We start from the raw sequence: 23,508 nt of genomic DNA, 5'->3' as shown, positions 1-23,508 counted from the left end.
GAGGCTGAGTAAGGCCCCAAGTTGAATCGAAGCAGTAAGGTAATAGTAACAAAACAGCATAGTCCTGGCTTACAACAGACATATAGGCCACATATAGAATAGAATAGTGAGCCCAGAAATAACCCTACATATCTACAGTAAAAACAGGGGATGAAGAACTTCCACTGATTAAGGAGGTAGAGCAAGATGATGGATACGAAATAACTGTCCCTTTAACACTATGAAAAAGAATCCAGTGACACAAAAGAGACCAGATTCTGAGGAAAGAGTGGAAGAAAGGAGAACCCATAGAGGAGGTGAAACACAATCACAACAGAAGAAAAGCTGCAAGGAATTTGGAGCTGGCTCCTGGCTCTTTGGGAAGCGGAACAAAACGTGGGTAATGCCACGTAAAAATCAGATGGTCGCAGTGAGAGATTGCCCCCTTTGGCTGAAGGAAAAGCACATACAAGTGACAAGCCTTGTCCCTAGCACAGGAGCCTAGGAGGCAGTGTTGATCTGCTGTCAGGCTGCACTGGAGAACTAAGACATTCCGTGTCCTCCTGTATCCCAGAGAATGACAGAGCCCTCAACTTGAGCCCTGAGACCAGGCACAGTCACCACTTAACATTTCACAGGACACTCTGCCGAAGAACTTGGGTATAAATCAGTTAAAAGAGGTGTGTAAAGAGAGAGCAGAAGGTCCAACATGGACCAGCAGAAAAGTTAAAGCTATGGAAGCTACACTGCCAGCTTACAAGTGAGAAGCTGGGAGGCAGTGCCCGGATGGAGGATTGGGAGTCCTTGTCTAACCAGACAGCAGAGACACCTAGGTGGTGGCACCTCAGTAGGACCAGTACATGCCTGAGACTCAGCTACCTTAGGCTGGTGGCCATGGTTTGTACAGTAGAAAAAAATGAAGAGGCAGTTCAAAGATTCCAGGACAATCTGTCATTAAAGGCAGCCTCTCCAGAAAACAGGCTGTGAAGCTGCCTTGGTACCCTGTAGTGTTAACCAATAGAGACATCAGCTGCAGCTACGAAGGGCTTGTCCCGACTCAATGTAAGATCTGCTCATGGGAAAAACCCCTCACATCCAGAACTAAAGCAGTCTCTTGGGTAAGTAGTATATGAGAACCATGGAAAATTCCTACCTATCTCTCTATCTATGAATCCTAAACCTGACTTTTAATAGTCTCTTTCAAATCATATTATCTCCTTCCCCACTTATGCCTTTCCTTTTATCTACAAGTAGACTTTGAATATAAACATCATTTTTACTTTTTGGTGCAATTGCTTTGAGTCTTGCTCATTTTTTCCCCTTGTTTTACTTTGTCATTTCTGTTGCTTAGATTTTCATTTGTGTGTGTGCGTGCACGTGTATTGCGCCTATTCAACTCTCCTCACTTTACTTTCCCCATCTCTAGGCTAACATTAACTAGTTTTTCCCCACACACCTCATTCTACCATCCCATTAACCTCGCCTATAAAACTTAGTTCACACCCATTGCCACTTCATATAACCAATACTTAGTTCATGCGTATAGGGTTGTCCTCTTTATCCCCTTCCTACCATCACCCTGCTTAAGGAAGGTCTTCCTAGAGCATGTAGACATGCTTTCAAGCCTAAGATCACAGCAGAAGCTGTGATTGCTCTTCATTAGAGCTTGCCACTCACACAAGACTGGTTCAGCAGCTGGAATTCCTTTTGAAGCCACGCTTCCTCACTCTTGAGTGGAGAAGAGTTCCACACACAGTATACTGAGCACTGCATTGTCCATTTAGTAATTGGATTAATTTTTTGAGCTTTTGGTATAATGTGGGTATTTATCCTTTATCTGTTTAATAGCTGGTGAGGACTTTCTCCCATTGTGTGCTGTCTCTTGGTTATGGTGATGGCTACTGTATAAAAATTCTTTAATTTGATTACTCTCATTCTTGCTACTACTCTCTGGGCAACTGGAGTCTTATTTGGAAACTATTTACCTGTGCTTTGACTTCTAGGGTATTCTCTACATTTCTCTCTATTAGGTTTTATATTTAAGGTTTCAGGTTTACTTCAAGTTCTTCGATCCATCTGGAGTTGATTTTTTTTTATTGTGAAAATACTGGAGTTGATTTTTGTACAGGGTGAGAGATAGGGGTTCAGTTTCAGTCTCTTGCTAGTAGAGTCTACTTCAGTTCTCCCAGAATTATTTATTGAAGAAGCTGTCTTTTCTCCATTGCAAATTTTTGGAAAAGTATTCCAAAATTAGCTGGCTGTGGATGTGTGGTTTTATTACTGAGTGTTCTATACTGCTCCATTGATCTTTAGGTCTATTTTTGTGCCTGTACCAACTTGTTTTGGTTACTATGGCTCTATGGTTTAATTTGAAGTCTGGTGTTATGATACCCCCACAGCAGTGTTCTTTTTTACTCAGAATTACTTTTGGTTTTATATTAAGTGAGAGAAGTCAGGAAGACACATAGAGCACTATCCCACTTCTATAGAAGCTAAAAAGATGATTCCAAAGTACAGAGTAGAATAGTGGTTCTAAGTACCTGGAGAGGATGTGGAGAAAGAGGGAAGAAGCAGGATGTTTGATGGAGTCCAGGGTGCAGCTGGATGTAGGAATAACTACTAACTCTGCATGGTATAGCAGTACAACTATGACTGACATTAATTTAGTGTTTAAAAAAGACAATATAGGATTTTGAATGTACCTAACACAAAGTCCTGATGAATGATTAGGTTGATGGACATGCTAATTACCCTCTCATATTATACACTGTATACTGAAGAATCACACTGTACCCTCTAGGCATGTAGAAGTTATTACATGCTGACTGAACATAAAATATTTTTTTTAAATGCAAGAAATCCATACCTTCGTCATCTGAAGATTCTGTAGCTGTTGCTGCCAGCTAAGAACAGTTTCTAAGCGGCAAATCCAAATATTGATGTTTCCCACTAACACTGACTTTCCTACCCCTCTTACAAGGATGCAGAGGGTAGAGCTCAGGTCTTGGAGAAGGTCTTTTATTAGGCGAGGATTCTGGTGGTCATCAAGAACTGGAATAAAGAAAAATGTGGATTCAAAGAGTTTCACAAGTGTCCACTGATGGATGAATATAATGCTATCCCTACATATAATGGAGTATTAAAAAGGGAATTATGACACACATTTTTATGATAATGATAAATTTTGGGCTGAAGTATAGCTCAAGTGGTACAGCATTTTCATATCAAGTCCGAGGCCTTAAATTCAAATCCCAGGATTGCCAATAATAATAATAATAATAATAATAATAATAAATAAATAAATAAAGTTTTAAAAAGAGAGGTAAATAAGAGTTATATCTTTTTTTTTTTTTTTTTGGTCTCTCGTGAGGCCTGAACTCTGGGCCTGGGCGCTGTCCCTCAGCTCTTCAGCTCAAGGCTAGCGCTCTACAACTTGAGCCACAGAGCCACTTCCAGCTTTTCTGCTTATGTGGTGCTGAGGAATTGAACCCAGGATGTCATGCATGCAAAGCAAGCACTCTACCACTGAGCGACCTTCCCAGCCCTGAGTTATATCTATTTTACCTCAATGAAAAAGAAGGATCTAATTTCACTACAACCCAAAAGTGTATTATTTTTTAGGTTTTACAAATAATGATGAGAAATTTTAAAACTTTAATTTTACCTGCTAGTAAATTTCAGTTGGATCTACAGTTTTTCCTTTAAATGTGTTAAGTGCATGTTTTCTTAAGAACTTGTCATAAAGAGAGTATTTTTTTTTTTTTTTTGGTCAATCTTGGTGCTTGAAGTCTGGGCCTGGGTGCTGTTCCTGAGCTCTTCAGCTCAAGGCTAACGCTCTACCACTTGAGCCACAGCGTCACTTCCAGCTTTTTCTGTTTATGTGGTCCTGAGGAATCGAACCCAGGGCCTCATGCATGCAAGGCAAGCACTCTACCACTGAGCCATCTTCCCAGCCAAGAGAATAATTTTTTAAGTCACAAATACCTTTTAATCTTCACAATGACAGTTATCATTATCTTGATCTACATTGCTTATGAACTCTATGACCTTTAACAATAAAACTATTCTTTTATAAATCGGTAAGAGAATATGTTTAAATGGTTTATACATGCTAAAACTGTCTATGTGTGTAAGCTAATTGTGCAAAATTTAGTTTCCTTGACTAATAGCTATGTGCTAATTAATGCAAGCTTATTAAGTAATTTTCTTCTTTTTCTTTTGTCAGTACCAGAACTTGAATCCAGGGCCTTGCACTTGCATGCCTTGATAGCCCAGCTGGTGCTCTATCACTTGAGCCACTAGCGTCTCCAATCATGCTTTTTGTTGGTTATTTTGGAGGTAGAATATCTCAGACTTTTCTACCCAGGCTGGCCTCAAGTGGCATTTCTCCAGATCTTATCCTCACAAGTAGCTGAAATTACAGGCATAAACTTCCATCACTGGGCTACATTAAATAATTAGTTTACTGGATGTTTAAATAAATAAGCCATGATCTTGCAAAGTATGGAACTAGCTAGCTGCATTAAGTGAAACTGGTAAAATGACTTTTTAGGACTGGGTGTCTCTGGAATTGGCTCCCTCTCCTATCATGATGAACCCTCTGCATGCAAAGGTAAACAGCAGACACATGAAGATTCTGGAGATGGAAGATCCATCTTTCTGCAAGTTGTTGTCATAGAACTCACATTATTATTCTTGACTGCATATATACCAGGAGGGAAAGAGGGGGAAAGAACGAGAATCCAAATTCCCAAATATTTAAAGTAGTAAACATTCTAGTGATCACCTTACCCTTTTGAACGATTTTATCCAAAATGTTGAAGTAATTCTTCTGTGCCACACCACTCAATGAAGTTAACTGGGATTTTGCAATGAGCTGCAATAGCTTAAAGAACAGATGAAAGAAAAAGGTAAGCAGTCTGTAAACCCATTTGCTATGTTTGGGGGATAAGGAGAAATGAGAGAGGGAAAAAGAATGATGGCTGAATATTAATATTCAAATACACCGAATCTACATTAAAAGGTGGAGTAAAGAAACTCACTTCTAAATAGAGCTGTAGTTAGTTTGCTAAGGAAAGAGATAGCAAAAGAGGTCAATGTGATTGAAATATAATATATGCACATGTAAAATCTTGTGGTAAAGCCCAGAAAATAAATGGATTACAGAAAAGTAAAACAGGCTTTGTCAGAATGAAACCCCTTTATAACACACACACACACACACACACACACACACACACACACACACACACACACACACACACACACACACACACACACACACACACACACTGCCTCAGTTCTTTCCCTGAGTCTCTTTTCTAGCACTGTACCACTCGAGCCACACAGCTCCACTTCTGGCTTTTTGGTGGTTAATTGAAGAGTCTCACAGATTTTCCTGCCCAGGCTGGCTTCAAACTGTGATCTTTAGACTCCAGCCTCTGGTGTAGGACTACAGGCTAGAGCTATAAGTGCCCAGCTACAACTGAAATATTCTAATAAAATACTTTCAAAAACTTAGAATGAAGACAATAACAACCAACTCAACTTCAGAAGGACCCAAGGGAAAAACCACAAGTAGATGTTGCAAGGAGGGCTAGGTGCTAACCAAACCACACCACTCTGGAGTACCTGACTGACTGACACTGGATATAATGGGTCCTGGACCATCTACAGGCAGTAGAGGACACACTTTTTTTTTTTTTTTGTCTGTCATGGGGCTTGAACTCTGGGCTTGGGCACTGTCCCCCTGCTCTTCAGCTCAAGGTGAGTGCTCTATCACTTGAGCCACAGCGTCACTTCCAGTTTTCTAGTGGTTTATTGGAGATAGAGTCTTATGGGCTTTCCTGCCTGGGGTGGCTTTGAATCACAATCCTCAGATCTCAGCCTCCTGAATAGCTAGGATTACAGGCATGAACCACCAGTGCCCAGCTAGGACACACTTAAGATGAGCTAATTTTCTATGAGTTTTTTGAACTCTGGGCCTGGGTGCTGTCCCTCAGCTCTTTAGCTCAAGGCTAGTGTTCTACCACATGAGTCACAGTGCCACTTTCTAAGATGAGCTAATTTTCTAAATAACCAAAATTAAGGTACACAAAATTTATAATTCTTAAATGCTTTCACCCCTAACATGTGCCAATTTTAGGAAACAACACATTTATCATTCTACAGCTACTAGAGATATTATAGTTTAAGATGAAGCTAAGGTAGTCATTTCTGTTTTAAAGTCAATTTGAAGAAAAACTACTTAACAAATAATAACTGTGCAGTATACAGGTAAAACAAAAATCCTGATGTAGTTCAGCTGACTAGAATTGGTAAAACAGTGGTCTGATCTCTCCAAAGCACTGGCTGCCTGGACCTTCTACTCAGTAAGCAAGAAGGTAGAGGTCTTGAGACTCCAGGAGTGGCTTCCTCTACCCTTCTTAAGAATCAAATCCTTTTCTGTAGACAGATGATCAAGAACCAACACTGAAAAGGCACTGAAGTGTAGTCTCAACCAGCAAAGACATGGTGAAGAAGTAGTAGGAAGGCCTGAATCTTTCCTAGCTATTAACTCCAAACATTTCAACTAGTCACAGTGAAGTCTCAGTTCTATTTCTAGAAAGGAGGTACCTACAGAGACATTGTAACCTTCTCCAGGAGGAAGCAGCCTATAGCAGCTCTGTGTAGGTGGATGCGAGGAGCCATGGTATTATTTCCCCAGACACCCATGAGTACTGTGTGGAATCACATCATACATCAAAACCAGCAAGGCCAACAGCTACTTATCCCCACATCTCTGTCTGACTAGCAACAGTTACAAATGCCTGTAAACATTAAGAAAAAGTATTCCTAGTATATCAAACACCATTAGAAACAAAGTAAATTTGGAAAACCACTACTTGTCTTTTACCTGTAATAGAGTGAGGTCAGTGAGATATAGTGAATAGTCTCCATGAGAACAAAAGCAAATAGTAAGTGGAACCCTTGATGACAATCTTTTCCTTTTGAATGTAGCGCAAGATAGACATTTCCTTATAAAAGTTAATGCCGCAAGTTGTTTTTGAGAATACAACAACTTTTCTCTACTACCTTCCTCTTTCTCTATGAAAAAAGGTCATTCTCAGTGATAATGCATGTGAAAATTCAGAGAAAGACCACATGATATTGTGAGTCAGGAAGACTGGAGGTGGTACCTTCAAGTCCTGCAGAGCCCAAGCGCTCACTCTCCTGGAGGTCTGCGATCCAACATACATACCAGTGTCCACAAACCCCAACTTCTACATGCTTCCTCAGTGTTCTTTTTCATTTGTTTCTTGTTTTTTTCTTTAACTATATAGCAAACAAGTAGCCTCTCTATAGCTGCCAAGAGCATTCTTAATAGCTCACATTTGTAAACTTCAAACATTTTTCAAGAGTCTTCAAAGCTGTTTTTGAATAAAATACTTACTCTGACCACGTAAGTGAACCTTCGGATATCCTGAATTGCACTGGAGAAGTCCAGCCGGTTGAAGGCTTCTCCCAGGGTACAGTAGCCGTGCCTCTGAAAGGAAGTGGGGGAGACTTGAAGTTGACAGTGATGTCAGGTAGGCTATCTGAACACTTCTCAGAGGTCTGACAGAGGGCACCCTTTTCCAGTCTGAAGATTAACATTAGAGAAATACTAGAATTCAGCCATTTACATGTAAATGAGACATGGGACATTGACTTTTTTTTATACTACTGATGATGGAAGACAAAGAGAAGTATTCCAAGTTGTGGTTCTTCTGCTGGAGTTGATGTAGAGTGAGCACCAGGCCACAAATGCTGGTGTTCTATGTACTGGCGTAGAATTTCCCTTCAGAGGGTCTGTACTATAGCTAGTAATGAAAGGCACAAGCCCAAGGATCCAAGATGAAACAGTGTTTTCCATGGTCTCCCACTGTGCTGTGCAACCTTCCACAACAGACTCCTGTTCTGTAACCAGTTTGTGCAGAGTTCACTTCAGGCTCAGAACCCACCTTCTGAACCTGAAATACTTCACTTGATAAACAGATTTTCTAGGTAGAGCTGAAGGGACCGATAATCTGAAGGACAATCAACAGAAGCCAAAATAGATGATTCCTTGAATTTCAAACAGATGAGTAGAGCTGACCAGGCAAAGAAGGGTGGCAGTGATCTGCTGACCTCCATGAAGAAACTAGGGAGACCTGCCTGGTCTTAATGTCCAAACTCAAGAACAGCCCTAATTTGTGCACACATCATGTACTCCCATGAAACATCAACATACACATTAACTAAGCAACTGCTATGTGCAGGGTGTTTCTGGATCTGGGGGGAAGCAAAGGACGCTGAGGTAATTTCTTTAATTTCTTCTTCTCTGAGAGTGAAGGTAGGCACCATCTAACAATGAGAACTGGATCTGATCAGAGTGTATCACTCAAATGTGTCTGCCTTCCTTGGCCAGCTGATCTACACCAGGTGCAAGCAGGAGGGTTCTGATGAAGTAGCAAACAGTCTTTTATAAGCTCAAGCTTTGCTTATTGTTTCTTTATACACTGTTTTGTTGGTCTTTCAATGGTGACTTAAAAGTTTATGTCAAGGATCAGAGTAAGGTTACATTCCATTTACCATATAGGGTTAAGTAACTTTTCTTTCTTAAAATCTAATTCCTTCTAGAAAAGTGGGCTAACTTAAGCATATAAATTATTAAATGTTCCTGGAATGTGTAACTTACCCTATATTATCCTGAAGTTATTTTCCCCAACTGCTCTGAAACAGAGCAAATGTGAAATTTCACAGCTATAATAAAAAGAATTAGGCTTCCTTGATTCCAAATACAGAATTGGGTAACAGAGTGGTTTGTTGACCAAAGCTATCAAAAGAGTGCTTTAAGGGCTGGGAAGGTGGCTCAGTGGTAGGTAGAGCGCTGGCCTTGCATGCATGAGGCCCTGGGTTCAATTCCTCAGCACCACATAAGCAGAAAAGGCCAGAAGTGGCACTGTGGCTCAAGTAGTAGAGTGCTAGCCTTAGGCTGAAGAGCTGAGGGACAGCACCCAGGCACAAATTCAGGCTCTATGACTGATCCAAAAAAAAAAAAAGTGCTTTAAGCAGGTGGGCAATCAATGATAGAGATAGTTCAAACTGCTCTGTAGGCAGGTCCAACCTCAACAAGTTTCCTATAGCCCACCTCCACAGGAAATGATGGGCTCAAAGATGCCCAAAACACATGACATACCCCCAAATACATGATACCAAATGAAGAAAATCCCTACCAACCACATCTCCAGCTCATGCTAACATATATATCAACCTCCTAGGAATGCACACTTGGTGTAAAGACCTGCTGACTCAGAGATGTATGCATATACATGTATAACACATGCCATAAACATTGCTCATATGCATATATACAAACATATCATATACACTCTATACTGGATACCTGTACACGCCATAAGTATGCACCTAGCACAGGCTAAACACAGACATCTAACAAATACCACATATATGCCTATCACACACATGGCAGATATTCACAAATATCACACATGTGCCCATACTACACACAAAACACATACCACATACACATGCACATCATATACAAACACATTATACATATAAAATACCACAGCTGTACATATAGTATACACGTGCAAACATGACACCCAACAGCATACATACATACACATCATACACCATATGCCGCTAACCACACACATACATACCATACTATGTCATACCTATGCACATACCATGCACCATATACATGCACGTGCCGCACACATCACATAGCACATATGCACGAACCCCTATATAAACACACTACAGATACCATGTACCACAAATACCATACAGTGCCATACATATCATACCTCAAAGATCAACAGCATACAGTACACATACACAAACAATATACACAACACATACTCAAACACACGCCCATCATAATTGTACTCATTGCTTCAAAAGTTCTTAACATGTATTTATCTGTTACAATGTGAACCAGATTTGATACTGTAGAAGAAATAATTTAACATGACATAATCAACAGAACAATATAGTATACTATTATTTAAATATACTCTTATTTAAAATATCACTTACTTCTTTTGTGCTTTCTTTATGGACATAGATCCATTTTTCACGATAAAAACCTAGAATAAAAGTGAGCTACTTTTAAAGCATGACAAATTATTTCAAAATGAAAATTTAAAGGAATTTTAATAACTGGATAAGCTAATAAAATTATGACATGTTATCTGTGAGAGATGATTTTACTTAGTAAAAAGAAATGCCTTGTTTCCTGATGTAAGTAAAGAAGAGTTGCCATACTTCCATATGAAAAGAATGATTTAAGAAAACACCATGGGGCTAGGAAGGTAGTCAGTGGCAGAGTGCTTGCCTTGCATGCATGAGGCCCTGGGTTTGAGTCCTCAGTACCACATAAGCAGAAAAAGCCAGAAGTGGCGCTGTGGCTCAAGTGGTAGAGCGCTAGACTTGAACTGAAGAGCTGAGGAACAGGGCCCAGGCCCAAAGTTCAGGCCCCACGACCGGCCAATAAAAAAAAAAAAAAAAAAGAAAGAAAGAAAACACCATGTCCTTTGTAGTTGGGAGAGATGGGGAGAACAATGGAAGGAGTGACCCTGTTCAAAATGCATCATGCTCACAAATTGACATGTGGAGTTGAAATCCCTTTAAGATAATTTTTAAATAAAAAAATCCAAGTACCTTCTCTTAGTAACTTAGAAGAAAATTGGTATTATCAATGGCTATACTCATATCAAAATATAAATGCTCAGAAAATGCAATTAAATGAGTACATGCATCCTATGTGCTCTAATACAAACTTCTGCTCTTTTACTGCCCTTTGTGAGAGTCCATGCTTCTTGGATCACAAGGGTTCTCCAAGTGACCCTGCCTTCTTTACTCCTTTTCAGATGTTATTAACCCACACTGCAGTGGGCATCTGTGAAAGCCCCTACTCTGTACCCTTCTACCTGCGTGACATCCTGCATCCCAATCTTTAGCTCCTCCCTTGACCGCTCAATGACCCTACACCTAGGTCCTCATCCCTCTCAGGAACAGAGTGAGTTCAGAATAACATTTAGCCATGCAGACGATAAACTGATTGTGGTGTACACACTGCCATCTCTTGTTTGTGAACATCTTACCAACTCAAATAGTTCAGTTGCAAGAAGTGTGATCGTTAACCTAGTGGGCAATACTGAACATGGTGCTTATTTATATACCTGCATCACTTTTCATATCATCAGATAGCACTAACAAAATAATTTAGCATATTTACATACTCCACAAGTAACATACAAGATTATTAACTGAAATGGTCTTACTTTGAGCATTTGTATCATTTCCAAAATGGTCTTTTTTCCTTTTTTTGGATGCATATTCACATTCTTCATTATTGAATATTTCTTCTCCACTATTCAATATGCTAAAATAAAGACATATTTCTGTAAAACATTTTTTCTCCAGGAAGAACTTCATTTGGCTTTTTGTTAGAGAACAGAATATTTGATTTTCAAAAATTAAAATCATGTTAAATTCTAAAAGTAAATTCATAAAAGTATGAATTAATTTTCAGAGATCATGAGCTTCAAACCCAAAAGTAACTAATATGTTTTTTGCATTTTGAGTATTTTAAGCTATATCCTAGTTCTTTTGAGAATCTTACACCAAAAAGTCCTAGACGTGTTTTAAAACCCACCTCCCAATGTTTCTTAGTTGCTTAGTCAAACTTCAAAAGACATCAAAATAATTTACTAAAACAATGTGAGTATAAGCAAAACTATAAAAGCTTTGGGGGAAAAATGCTCGTGTCAGTATGATACCCAATGACATCAGACAACAAGAATTCCTGATCCAAACTTGATTAAGCACTTCAACTAATATATTTCCATGATCCTCCACATTTTCAAAGACTTAATTTAAGCCAATTACTGCTACCCTAAGCATTTTTCAAAATAATTGAAAGTCAAGTAAGTTGTTAAGGCACTTAATGGAACCAGATGAAAGCAGCTTACATTTTTACTATTTGAATAAATGTAAAGTTTTCTAATATTTTTTAAATGAGATTAGGAATTTATAGGCAAGGTAATAACAGCCTGAGTATCTTTCCTTTTTTTTCTAAGGGAGTTTCTTATACTAAGAAAAACCATAAACAGAAACTTATACTATCAAAACTAAATATGGCTGGGCACTGGTGGCTCATACCTGTCATCCTAGCTACTAAGGAGGCTGAGATCTGAGGATCATGGTTCAGAGCCAGCCCTGGCAGAAGAGTGCCCACGAAACTCTTACCTCCAATTTACCACTCAAAACCAGAAGTAGAGCTGTGGCTCAAGTGGCACAGTGGCTATCCATGAGCACAGAGGATGAAGAACAGTGCTCATGCTCTGAGTTCAAGACCCACAACCAAAAAAAGAAAATCAAACAAGTTAATTTGCCTAAAACTGTTACTATTTTTTTTTAATGCAATGAGTAGCCTGTTTCAGTCTCCAAATAAGGAAAAAGGAAATGTGGAAATCTGGTAGCTGGAAGAGATATGGGGGAACTATATCCAGAACTCAGGACATCACAATTTTGTATTTATCCATCATTGTTCCTTGACAAGAAAACTGTGTAAGAGCTCCTTGTCCCTCACCAGTGCTGAGTCTACCACACAAATCTGTTTATCATGCTCAGAAGAGACTGAAACAACATGGGGAATTGCCATAAACTATCAAGACAAGCAAAAGAGTATGTGAAACAAGCACAGTCAGTAAATGTTACCAAGGAAACTCACTGTTCTTTGAATCATTTTTGGTGGGGATGGTACTGAATTTGAACTCGGGCCCTTATACTTGCCATGACTTGAACTATATCCCCAGTCCTTTTTGCCATAGTTACTTTTTGGACAGGGTCTTGTGTTTTTGCCTGAGCTGACCTGGAACACACTCGTTCTCCCTACACCTCCTGCAGGGATAGGCTTAGAGCTATAAACCAGCACCTTTGGTTCATTGGTTGAGATGAGGGTTTGCCAATTATTTATTTTTCTGGCCTGGGATTCCTGGCCCTCTAAATCATACTTAATCTTATTCTTGTTTGTTATCATTAGTTCAAATATTGAATGGAAACACTTTTGAATCTGAAATCCTTTTCTAACTTAACCCACAAACACATCAAAGTAAGGCAGAAATAACATTATTCTCTAGAAATAGTGTCACAGAAACAGGATACAAAAAAGAGCAGGTGGCCGGGTGCCGGTGGTTCATGCCTATATTCCTAGCTACTCAGAAAGCTGAGATCCTCTTATTGTTTGAAGCCAACCTGGAAAGGAAAGTCTATGAGACTCTTATGTCCAATTAAACACTGGAAAACCAGAAGTAGCGCTGTGGCTCAAAGTGGTAGAGCACTCACCTTGAGCAAAAGAGCTCAGGTCCTACATTCAAGCCCCATGACTGACAAAGAAAAAAGAGAGAGAGAAATGGACTAATCAGCTCCACTAATGAGGGGAAACATCTTGTATGTGGCCAGACCTCCAGTGTGAGGCAGGTGGTAAGACAGCTGAATGCTCATGGACACTTCCATGGTGGGAGGCAACACTCAGTTGCTTCTACCCTGTGGATTCAGACTTGTTCTGCTGAGCCCAGAGTAGGCTGCCTGCAGTGAACATGTCTTCCATAGGCCTAGTCTGAGATCCACTGCTGGCTATAGGGTCCACCTTCATGTTCTACCTGGATACTGTTGGGCACTGCCTGGATTAATGTAGGCTCCACGGAACTCAGAGGTCTTTGGGAGTTATGCCCTGGGGAGTACCACCCTAAAACTCAAAGGAGAGCATCTACTTTGGAGAAACTATTCATTTACTTGCTCTTTTTACAAAGTATTTTAAAAGGGAGAAAGGATGCAATTTTTCTGTAGTGGTTTTTATACTGTAAGATATGTACTCTTTCAGGTATACCAAAGTGGGAGAGAAGAAGAAATGCTTTCAGAATTAAAATTCAGTATGTATAAGTGTTAATAAGTAGTACTTAATATTTACATAAGTCTTTCTGTTCTGCCTGTTTGTAAACTTCCATAGTAATCATGTCTTTGTTTTTCTTAATTAGCCGTTAGTGTCCCAATCAAAATACCTGTCACTTGGGTTAAACCAGTGCACAATGGCTCCTTTCCAGCACACCAAGGCAGGTAGTGTGGCTCTAATACTTTTTGTCTTAGTAACAACATAACGCCTTTCTACCCTGCACAGCAATGACTATTTCAAAGATTTGTTTGTAAGTATGAAGAGGGTAGATAGATGAGTTTTCAGCAAAGACACATGAGACCCTAAGCTACTAATATGTCTGGACTGTACTCTCCAATCCTTTTTTTTTAATAATTGCTTGTTTTTCTTTTTTTGTTGTTGTTATGTGGGGGGGGGGGGGTAGAACTAGCTGCAACACTGCATTTCAATTAAAGCTTTTTAAAAACTGTAACTTTATAACCCATCCTAACTGTTACCTAATATAAAATTACTTTATACTTTAAAAACTGCAAAAAATAGGGCCAGGAAGGTGGCTTAGTGGTAGAGTGCTTGCCTTGCATGCATGAGGCCCTGGTTTGATTCCTCAGCACCACATAAGCAGAAAAAGCCTGAAGTGGTGCTGTGGCTCAAGTGGTAGAGCACTAGCCTTAAGCTGAAGAGCTCAGGGACAGCGCCCAGGCCCGTAGTTTGGGCCCAACCACCACCAATAACCAAAAAAATAATCTGCAAAAAATGGTCTCTGATCTAAAGCTATCCAATGTCAAAGTTATGCACATTTATTAAATGTTTCATAAAAGTTTACAATAAAAAAATGCTTAGACCCATGACACTCCAGAGAATGATGACCCTAGACAGTTGTAAGCTTCCACATTATCAACAGTGAGCAGAGTTCTATTCCTGTGCACATGACATCTCAAGACTGTATCAGTATACATGCCCACACTTCAGACAGACCCACAGCCTTACTTCCTGCACCTGGCACCTCCAGCCAACAAGGTAAGGGCAGTCATGATTCATTAACTGTAGGCTGAGTGCAGAGATGCCTCAATTATTCCACCATCAGAATGCACATGTGGTGGGCAACAATGCTAGGACTGTGCAGATGAGGCTGCACACTCACAGTGGCAGTGTGCCATTCAGCACTGAGCAAACTCACTATATCAATGCACATTCTGAATAGAAAAGAAACTTAAAACTTTGGTCCTGTGTAAGATACAATGATGTCCCTCAAATGTGTTGTGAAATCTCTTTCAATTCTCTTATATTCAGCTAACAGCAATACCTATATCTTATGTGTGGATTAAATGTTTTGAATAATAAGGAACATTCATGTGTAGCTGTCAAGCAATCTGCACTCATTCCTTAGCTAAACTACTCACATGTTGTGATTGACAGTATACTGTCTATTCTCAGTTCCGAGCTCAGGGCTGCCGGAGTCACATCTTTTCCAACCATCCTCAGTTTTAATCCAGCTCCATCCAGGAGATCTCCAATCCTGACCCAGAAACGGCATTGTTCTCCTGTAAAAAGTTAGCTTACATTAAAAGCGTGGCGGTGTGTGTGTGGTGTGTGTGTGTGTCTGTGTACGTACATACATACCAAGAGAGAGAAGTTTCATTTAGAGCATATGATCAGTGATTATAAAGAATAAATTATTACTTAGCATGCCTACTCATCACTTTATGTTGGCTAGCCAATGTGACAAAACAGTGACAATAACACAGTGCTCTGGCTACACAGTACTAACCTGGTAAGTTGGATTTTCTAATTCCATAATGTGTGTATCATGACAGGCTCATCCCAGGTGACTCCTGAGCTCACATCTGCAAAGGTGAGGGAATGCCAAGTAGTGCTCTCTCTGCTTGAAGTTAGGTGCAACAGCATCTGAACCACACTAGTGTGGACCCATTTCAGAGAAGGTGGCATGAATGACAGCAGACTGTCACTCACAGTCAGAATGAAAGAAGGTATAATGGCTGCATAAGATAAGGAATTGGGTTTCATTCTGAGGGGTCAAAAAGTTTCTTAGGAAAGTGATGCAGTCAGACATAACTTAATGATTGGCAGGAGTGCAATGCTAGTGGACCATGGAAATAAGTCAGCCAGCATCCCAGATTTTTCGACAGGGAGACAAAGATGGCTTGCCGATGGGTATATTTCATTGACTCGCCATGTCATGATCTGAAGTCCTATGATTTATGTTTGAAAACATAAGCCAGGTAGTCATAAACAATGACATAGAACCTGAGAGCAGATTTAAAAAATAATTGAAAAGTCACTAGCATCAGGTATAATGGTGTATGCATATAATCCCAGCACAAAGGTTAAAGCAAGAGTTGAAAGTTCAAGACTAGCCTAGGCTACACTTAAATACCTTATCTCGGGGCTGGGAAGGTGGCTGAGTGGTAGAACACTTGCCTTGCATGCCTGAGGCCCTGGATTCGATTCCTCAGCACCACATAGGCAAAAAGAAAAAAAGCCGGAAGTGCCGTTGTGGCTCAAGTGGTAGAGCACTAGCCTTGAGCTGAAGAGCTGAGGGACAGAGCCCAGGCCCAGAGTTCAGGCCCCATGACCAAAGCTCCCAAAAATAAATAAATAAAAATACCTTATCTCAAAAAAGTAAACCAAACCAAATTAACAACAACAACAACAAGCAACAGCCAGGCGCTATTGCCTCATGCTTGTAATCCTAGCTATTCAGGAGACTGAGATCTGAGGATCAGGGTTCAAAGCCAGCCTGGGCAGGAAAGTTCAGGAGTCTCTTTAATCAACCACCAGAAAACCGGAAGTGGTGCTGTGGCTTGAGCTGAAGAGAGCAGGGCCAGCGCCCAAGTCCAGAGTTCAAGCCCCATGACCAACAAAACACACACACACACACACACACACACACACACACACACACGAAACAAAAGAATTGTAATTTAAAAGGCCCATGTGTCAAGTTACTCTCAAAGTGAGTATCTGATCTTACAATTCAGTAAACAATGTTTCAGAAGCATGGCTTGCTACATTTTAAACGAATTTATATGCTAAAAGACATGGCTTCCTAGTAAGAAGGTGTTGCTATTAAATTAGGTTTGTTATAAAACTCTGACCAGGGCAAAATCCTGGAAAATTACTCTTCCAAATTAATAAACGTGAGAAAATAAGTGAAGTCCAGTGAGTTATTATATATTTTTATAATGCATGATTTTTCGGCACACGGCATGCTAAGACTAATGTCAAAGAGCATATGGAGCTGAACTACATTATAACTGCATATTGGGTGGTTTCTACTCCCCGTGACAGGAAGGGCATGCACTGTGTGTTGTACGAGTTTATGACATTCATTTCATTTAGAAACTCCTGGCCATGAAAGAACCTAAACTAAACCTTCCATTAACCTTTTCATTAGCGTGAAAATACTAGCGACAAACATTTCTTAGCGCCAGTATGAGTTTGGTCTGCCTTCTGTCCTACAAAGCAGGAAGCATCATTCCCATTTCACAGGTTTAGAAAGAGTTTTGCTCCAGAAGCCAGGCTCTGACTTCTGTGTTCATGGCAACCCTGAACACCTTCCCAAACAACATGCAGTTTTGAGGATTTTGTTCACATTCTGAGCACTGTACGACTCGTTTCTAAGTGAGATGACGGGAATGACACCAACAGAACTTAGAGCTGGATTTCAGGACCCTAAGAGCCCAGGGGATCAGGCAGAGCTGCTAATGAAAGGCTCCGCGGCGGAAGGAACGCTCGTCCCGTTCATTTAAACGTCCAGGGGGAGGGTAAGAAATGGCCACCGCCTCGGCTGCGGGGAGCGAGGGGGCGCAGACGCAGGCGGGGTGGACGCGGGTTTACCTGGGGAAGGTGTCACCTGGGCGGCGCGGGAAGGAAGTCCGCGGCGGAGGGGGGCGGGACCCGGGGCGCTGCGGGGTCCTCGCGGGGAGGGGAGTGCGGGCCGCGGAGTGCGGGGCGTGGGGAGGGGAGTGCGGGGAGGGGAGTGCGGGGCGCGGGGAGGGGAGTGCGGGGAGGGGAGTGCGGGGCGCGGGGAGGGGAGTGCGGGGAGGGGAGTGCGGGGCGCGGGGAGGGGAGTGCGGGGCGCGGGGAGGGGAGTGCGGGGCGCGGGGAGGGGAGTGCGGGGAGGGGAGTGCGGGGCGCGGGGAAGGGAGTGCGGGGAGGGGAGTGCGGGGCGCGGGGAGGGGAGTGCGGGGAGGGGAGTGCGGGGCGCGGGGAGGGGAGTGCGGGGCGCGGGGAAGGGAGTGCGGGGAGGGGAGTGCGGGGCGCGGGGAAGGGAGTGGGGGGAGGGGAGTGCGGGGCGCGGGGAGGGGAGTGCGGGGAGGGGAGTGCGGGGCGCGGGGAAGGGAGTGCGGGGAGGGGAGTGCGGGGAGGGGAGTGCGGGGAGGGGAGTGCGGGGAGGGGAGTGCGGGGCGCGGGGAAGGGAGTGCGGGGAGGGGAGTGCGGGGCGCGGGGAGGGGAGTGCGGGGCGCGGGGAGGGGAGTGCGGGGAGGGGAGTGCGGGGCGCGGGGAAGGGAGTGCGGGGAGGGGAGTGCGGGGAGGGGAGTGCGGGGAGGGGAGTGCGGGGCGCGGGGAAGGGAGTGCGGGGAGGGGAGTGCGGGGAGGGGAGTGCGGGGCGCGGGGAAGGGAGTGCGGGGAAGGGAGTGCGGGGAGGGGAGTGCGGGGCGCGGGGAGGGGAGTGCGGGGCGCCGGGAGGGGAGTGCGGGGCGCCGGGAGGGGAGTGCGGGGCGCCGGGAGGGGAGTGCGGAGCCCCGGGGCGCGGGAGCGTGGGGCGCCCGCGGCCAGCCCGGGGCGGCGGGCGCTCACCGCCGCTCACCGCCGGGCGGCCCCCGGCGAGGACGCGCACCCGCGGCGGGCGGAGGCCCCGCGGCCCGGCCGGCCGAGGAGGGCGTGCCGAGCGGACCGCCGCAGGGCCCGCCGCGGGCAGCACCGCCGGAGCCCACGGCCCGCGCGGCCCCTTCCCTCCCTCGCCGCCCCCCTCGCCGGAACCGCGCGGCCCGCGCCCCACCCGGAGCCGCCGCCGCCGCCTCCCCACCCGGCCTGCCGCGGCGCGTCTCACCCGGCGGCGCGTCTCACCTGGCGGCCCCGCCTGACGCGCACGGGCCTCGCGCGCCGGGACCGGCGGTGTAGGTTATTGCCGGAAGTCGCCCGCCGCCCCACGGGGCGCGCCAGGGAAAGCCCCGCCTCCGACCTTCCTGATTGGCCGGCGTGGTGCCGCGTGGCCTTGTTGCTACCCGGTGCGGATGAGCGCGTGCGCAGTGGGCTCCTCCTCGCGGAAGCCTGCTCGCGGGTCCGGGCAGGCTGGACTGTGGCTGCCCACGCGGGAGCGCCCCTGGCCGCGCGCACACGCCGGCTTGGCACCTCACCGCCCGGCGTCCGGGGGGACGCCCAGCGCGCTGCCCCGCCCGCTGCTCCGCAGCGCCACCCACCCGGGTCCGGGGATCGAGCCCAGGCTCCAGCGCGCTCCTTCTAAGACTCCTGGTGGCCTCGTTCACAGCGGCGTTCCGTTCCGATCCTCCCAGAAGGCGGGGATGATCTGGGAAGCCTCCTCTAGGCGCCCGGATGGGAGGTGGGGCGGGAACGGTCAAAGGGTAGACCCTGAGCAGGCTGCGGGTCAGGTAGGCTCCAGCTCGAGGGTCCGCCAGAGGCCGCGCAGGCCGGCCCCTCACCGCGACGCGGGCGACCGGGTCAGCGGGACTGCTGTGCGCACAAGGTGCTCGCGCGCAAAGTGTGTCAGACTGTGTAGCACGCTTGTGCGCACGCTCACCCGGGTCTGCCCCCTCGGATGCACGCTGTGCGCACGCTCACCCCGGGTCTGCCCCCTCGGATGCACGCTGTGCGCACGCTCACCCCGGGTCTGCCCCTTCGGATGCACGCTGTGCGCACGCTCACCCCGGGTCTGCCCCCTCGGATGCACGCTGTGCCCACCCTCACCCCGGATCTGCTCCCTCGGATGCACGCTTGTGCGCACGCTCACCCGGGTCTGCCCCCTCGGATGCACGCTGTGCCCACCCTCACCCCGGATCTGCTCCCTCGGATGCACGCTGTGAGCACGCTCACCCCGGATCTGCCCCCTCGGATGCACGCTGTGAGCACGCTCACCCCGGATCTGCCCCCTCGGATGCACGCTGTGCCCACCCTCACCCCGGGTCTGCTCCCTCGGATGCACGCTGTGAGCACGCTCACCCCGGGTCTGCCCCCTCGGATGCACGCTCTGCGCACACCCCAGGTCCGACCCCTCGGATGCACGCTGTGCGCACGCTCACGCTGTGCGCACACCCCAGGTCCGCCCCCTCGGATGCACGCTATGCCCACGCTCACCCTGTGTCTGCCCCCTCGGATGCATGCTGTGCGCACGCTCACCCTAGGTCTGCCCCCTCGGATGCACGCTGTGCCCACCCTCACCCCGGGTCTGCTCCCTCGGATGCACGCTCTGCGCATGCTCACCCCGGGTCTGCCCCCTAAGGGACCGGTTACCCTCAGATACTTCACACTTTGGAAATCAAGTGCTTATGCTAAGTCCGATTTATTCTGTATGAGCACGTGAGCTTTTTGTTTTTTTATTTTTGGTCAAGAGAGCCTCTCTTAGAAATGGAAAATATTTCTTCTGAAAAACAAAGAAAAGCATCCTAAAGCTGTCTTTTGGAATGAATTCAGGGACTTACTTCAACACCAGAGGGCTGGGTGATGGTGACGCTTTCCTGTTTTGCTAGCTATTTAGGAGGCTCAGATCTAAGGAACACAGTTCCAAGCCAATCCAGGCAGGAAATCTATGAGATTCTTATCTCCAGTGAACCATCCAAGAAATGCTGAAAGTGCTTTTTATTACCGTAAAATAATGCCAACGTATATCATGGACTGTAGTAGACAATATAACACGCACAACTCCAACATAGGCAGTCCTTTCTAAATAATACCCCAGGATCGTATGGTTTTGTTTGTTTAATGTGCAAAAGTATTTGCAAGTGAGTGATAAGTATAATTTAGACGTCAGATCAACTGCTTCTGGAACTTCAGTCCATATTGCTAAGGCAAGATCTCAGCACATGGGGGCCATAAAATACAGATTCTCAATTTGCAGTGGAATTTATCCTGATATCATTTGAAGATATCCTAAGTCAAAAGTGCACTTAATACACCTAACTTACCAAATATCTTAACCATGCTCAAAATATTTTACATGAACCTATAAGTGGGTAAAAATTCATCTACCTATGTTTTATAATAAACTGTTGAATATCTCATGAATATTTTCAAAATGTACTGAAAATAAAAAATAGGATGGTTGTATGAGTATGGCTTGATACCACGCTAAAGTCAAAATATCCTAAGTCAATCATTGTAAGCACCATATATATTAATCATTGAGGACCATATATATTAATTTTAATCTAATCTTATAGCTTCTTCATTGTTCTGTTAGAAATTATTCCACTGGTTGAGTTTTGAGGATGTTACATATCTGCAGGAACTCACAAAGAAAGAAAAGTATATAGAGTTATCCCAGGAACCCACAGATATCTTCAGGAGTTCACAAGGTAACAGCAGCTATCTAGAGTAACAGCAGGAGAGCGTAATGTCAGGTTTCCACAGAGTAATAATAGATACTCACAGAATAACTGCAGGGTTGAGCAGAATAACTTCAGAAGCCCCCCTGGAATAACTAGGATTCCATAGAGTAGCTCTTGGGAACCTGAAGAGTAAACACAGGATTGTACAGAGTGAAAAAAGATGCCCTCAGGGTAACAGATCTCATCGAGTAACAACATATGCATAAGTTCCTGGGAAGTATAGACATAAGATACACTTTCAGATCAATTGCAGGCCCTTACAGAACCCCACAGTACAACAGAGTGACAGCAGGAGCCCAGCAGGGGTTCAGAACAATTCTGGTTGCCACATACTGAGTATTGCTCCAGTCCTGCCCTTGTAGGATCTCAAGAAATGAACCTGTTCCATGCATCTGGGGAGCATGAAGAAGCTGACACCCAGACACTTAGAGGACACGGTAAGCAGTGAAGAGGTGCCCCTTGCTGGCATTCAACTGAGATGTATGTGCTCAGGTGAGGACACAGGTCACATTTTAAACTTTGTCTTTGAACCAACCCTCCCCTGACAGTATCTAGGGAGAGGCTGCTGATCCTGTGATGGGGTCTCACCGGGTGTTGGGTGGTCTCTGCGATGGGGTCTCCTGGGTGTTGGGTGGTCTCTGTCATGGGGTCTCCTGGGTGTTGTGTGGTCTCTGTGATGGAGTCTCATGGGGTGTTGGGTGGTCTCTGTGATGGGGTCTCACAGGGTGTTGGGTGGTCTCTGCGACGGGGTCTCACAGGGTGTTGGGGGGTCTCAGCGACGGGGTCTCACGGGGTATTGGGTGGTCTCTGTGATGGGGTCTAACAGGGTGTTGGGTGATCTCTGCGAAGGGGTCTCACAGGGTGTTGGGTGGTCTCTGCGATGGGGTCTCCTGGGTGTTGTGTGGTCTCTGTGATGGAGTCTCATGGGGTGTTGGGTGGTCTCTGTGATGGGGTCTCACAGGGTGTTGGGTGGTCTCTGCGACGGGGTCTCACAGGGTGTTGGGGGGTCTCAGCGACGGGGTCTCACGGGGTATTGGGTGGTCTCTGTGATGGGGTCTAACAGGGTGTTGGGTGATCTCTGCGAAGGGGTCTCACAGGGTGTTGGGTGGTCTCTGTGATGGGGTCTAACAGGGTGTTGGGTGATCTCTGCGAAGGGGTCTCACAGGGTGTTGGGTGGTCTCTGCGATGGGGTCTCCTGGGTGTTGGGTGGTCTCTGTGATGGAGTCTCATGGGGTGTTGGGTGGTCTCTGTGATGGGGTCTCACAGGGTGTTGGGTGGTCTCTGCGACGGGGTCTCACAGGGTATTGGGTGGTCTCTGTGATGGGGTCTTACAGGGTGTTGGGTGATCTCTGCGAAGGGGTCTCACAGGGTGTTGGGTGGTCTCTGTGATGGGGTCTCACAGGGTGTTGGTTGCTCTCTGTGAAGGGGTCTCACAGGGTGTTGGGTGATCTCTGCGAAGGGGTCTCACAGGGTGTTGGGTGGTCTCTGTGATGGGGTCTCACAGGGTGTTGGGTGCTCTCTGTGAAGGGGTCTCACAGGGTGTTGGGTGGTCTCTGTGATGGGGTCTCACAGGGTGTTGGGTGGTCTCTGTGATGGGGTCTTACATGGTGTTGGGTGGTCTCTGTGATAGCGTCTCACATGGTGTTGGGTGGTCTCTGTGATGGGCTCTCATGGGGTGTTGGGTGGTCTCTGTGATGGGGTCTCATGGGGTGTTGGGTGGTCTCTGAGATGGGGTCTCATGGGGTGTTGGATGGTCTCTGTGATGGGTTCTCACATAGTGTTGGGTGGTCACAGTGATGGGGTCTCAGTGTGTTGGGTGCTCTCTGTGATGGGGTCTGACATAGTGTTGGGTGGTCGCTGTGGTGGGGTCTCACGGGGTGTTGGATGGTCTCTGTGATAGGGTCTCACGGGGTGTTGGGTGGTCTCTGTGATGGGGTCTCATGGGTGTTGGGTGGTCTCTGTGATGGGGTCTCACAT

General features: G+C 45.4%; 1 protein-coding gene across 7 annotated transcripts in view; it reads right to left on the bottom strand.

Moving 5' to 3' along the window:
* Fbxo25 (F-box protein 25) overlaps positions 1-19,208 on the bottom strand; it is a 29,391-nt gene extending 10,183 nt beyond the window's left edge. The window contains exons 1-8 of one of the 7 annotated variants that reach the window (XM_042689879.1): positions 19,037-19,205; positions 15,714-15,789; positions 15,346-15,486; positions 11,295-11,395; positions 10,048-10,097; positions 7,412-7,504; positions 4,771-4,864; positions 2,846-3,030 (exon numbers count right to left, since the gene is read on the bottom strand). In XM_042689879.1, the coding sequence (XP_042545813.1) occupies positions 2,846-3,030; positions 4,771-4,864; positions 7,412-7,504; positions 10,048-10,097; positions 11,295-11,395; positions 15,346-15,479 (657 nt within the window). In that variant the 5' untranslated portion in view covers positions 15,480-15,486; positions 15,714-15,789; positions 19,037-19,205. Of the gene's footprint in view, positions 1-2,845; positions 3,031-4,770; positions 4,865-7,411; positions 7,505-10,047; positions 10,098-11,294; positions 11,396-15,345; positions 15,490-15,713; positions 15,790-19,025 lie in introns of all 7 variants that reach the window. The other 6 variants (XM_042689880.1, XM_042689883.1, XM_042689877.1 and 3 more) reach the window with 6 other exon arrangements.
* Positions 19,209-23,508: the final 4,300 nt, after the last annotated feature.

The sequence above is a fragment of the Dipodomys spectabilis genome, unplaced genomic scaffold (assembly GCF_019054845.1).
Source record: "Dipodomys spectabilis isolate Male_0828 unplaced genomic scaffold, ASM1905484v1 ptg000128l, whole genome shotgun sequence".
Taxonomy (NCBI): Eukaryota; Metazoa; Chordata; class Mammalia; order Rodentia; family Heteromyidae; genus Dipodomys; species Dipodomys spectabilis.
This window is presented reverse-complemented; position numbering and strand designations above follow the sequence as displayed.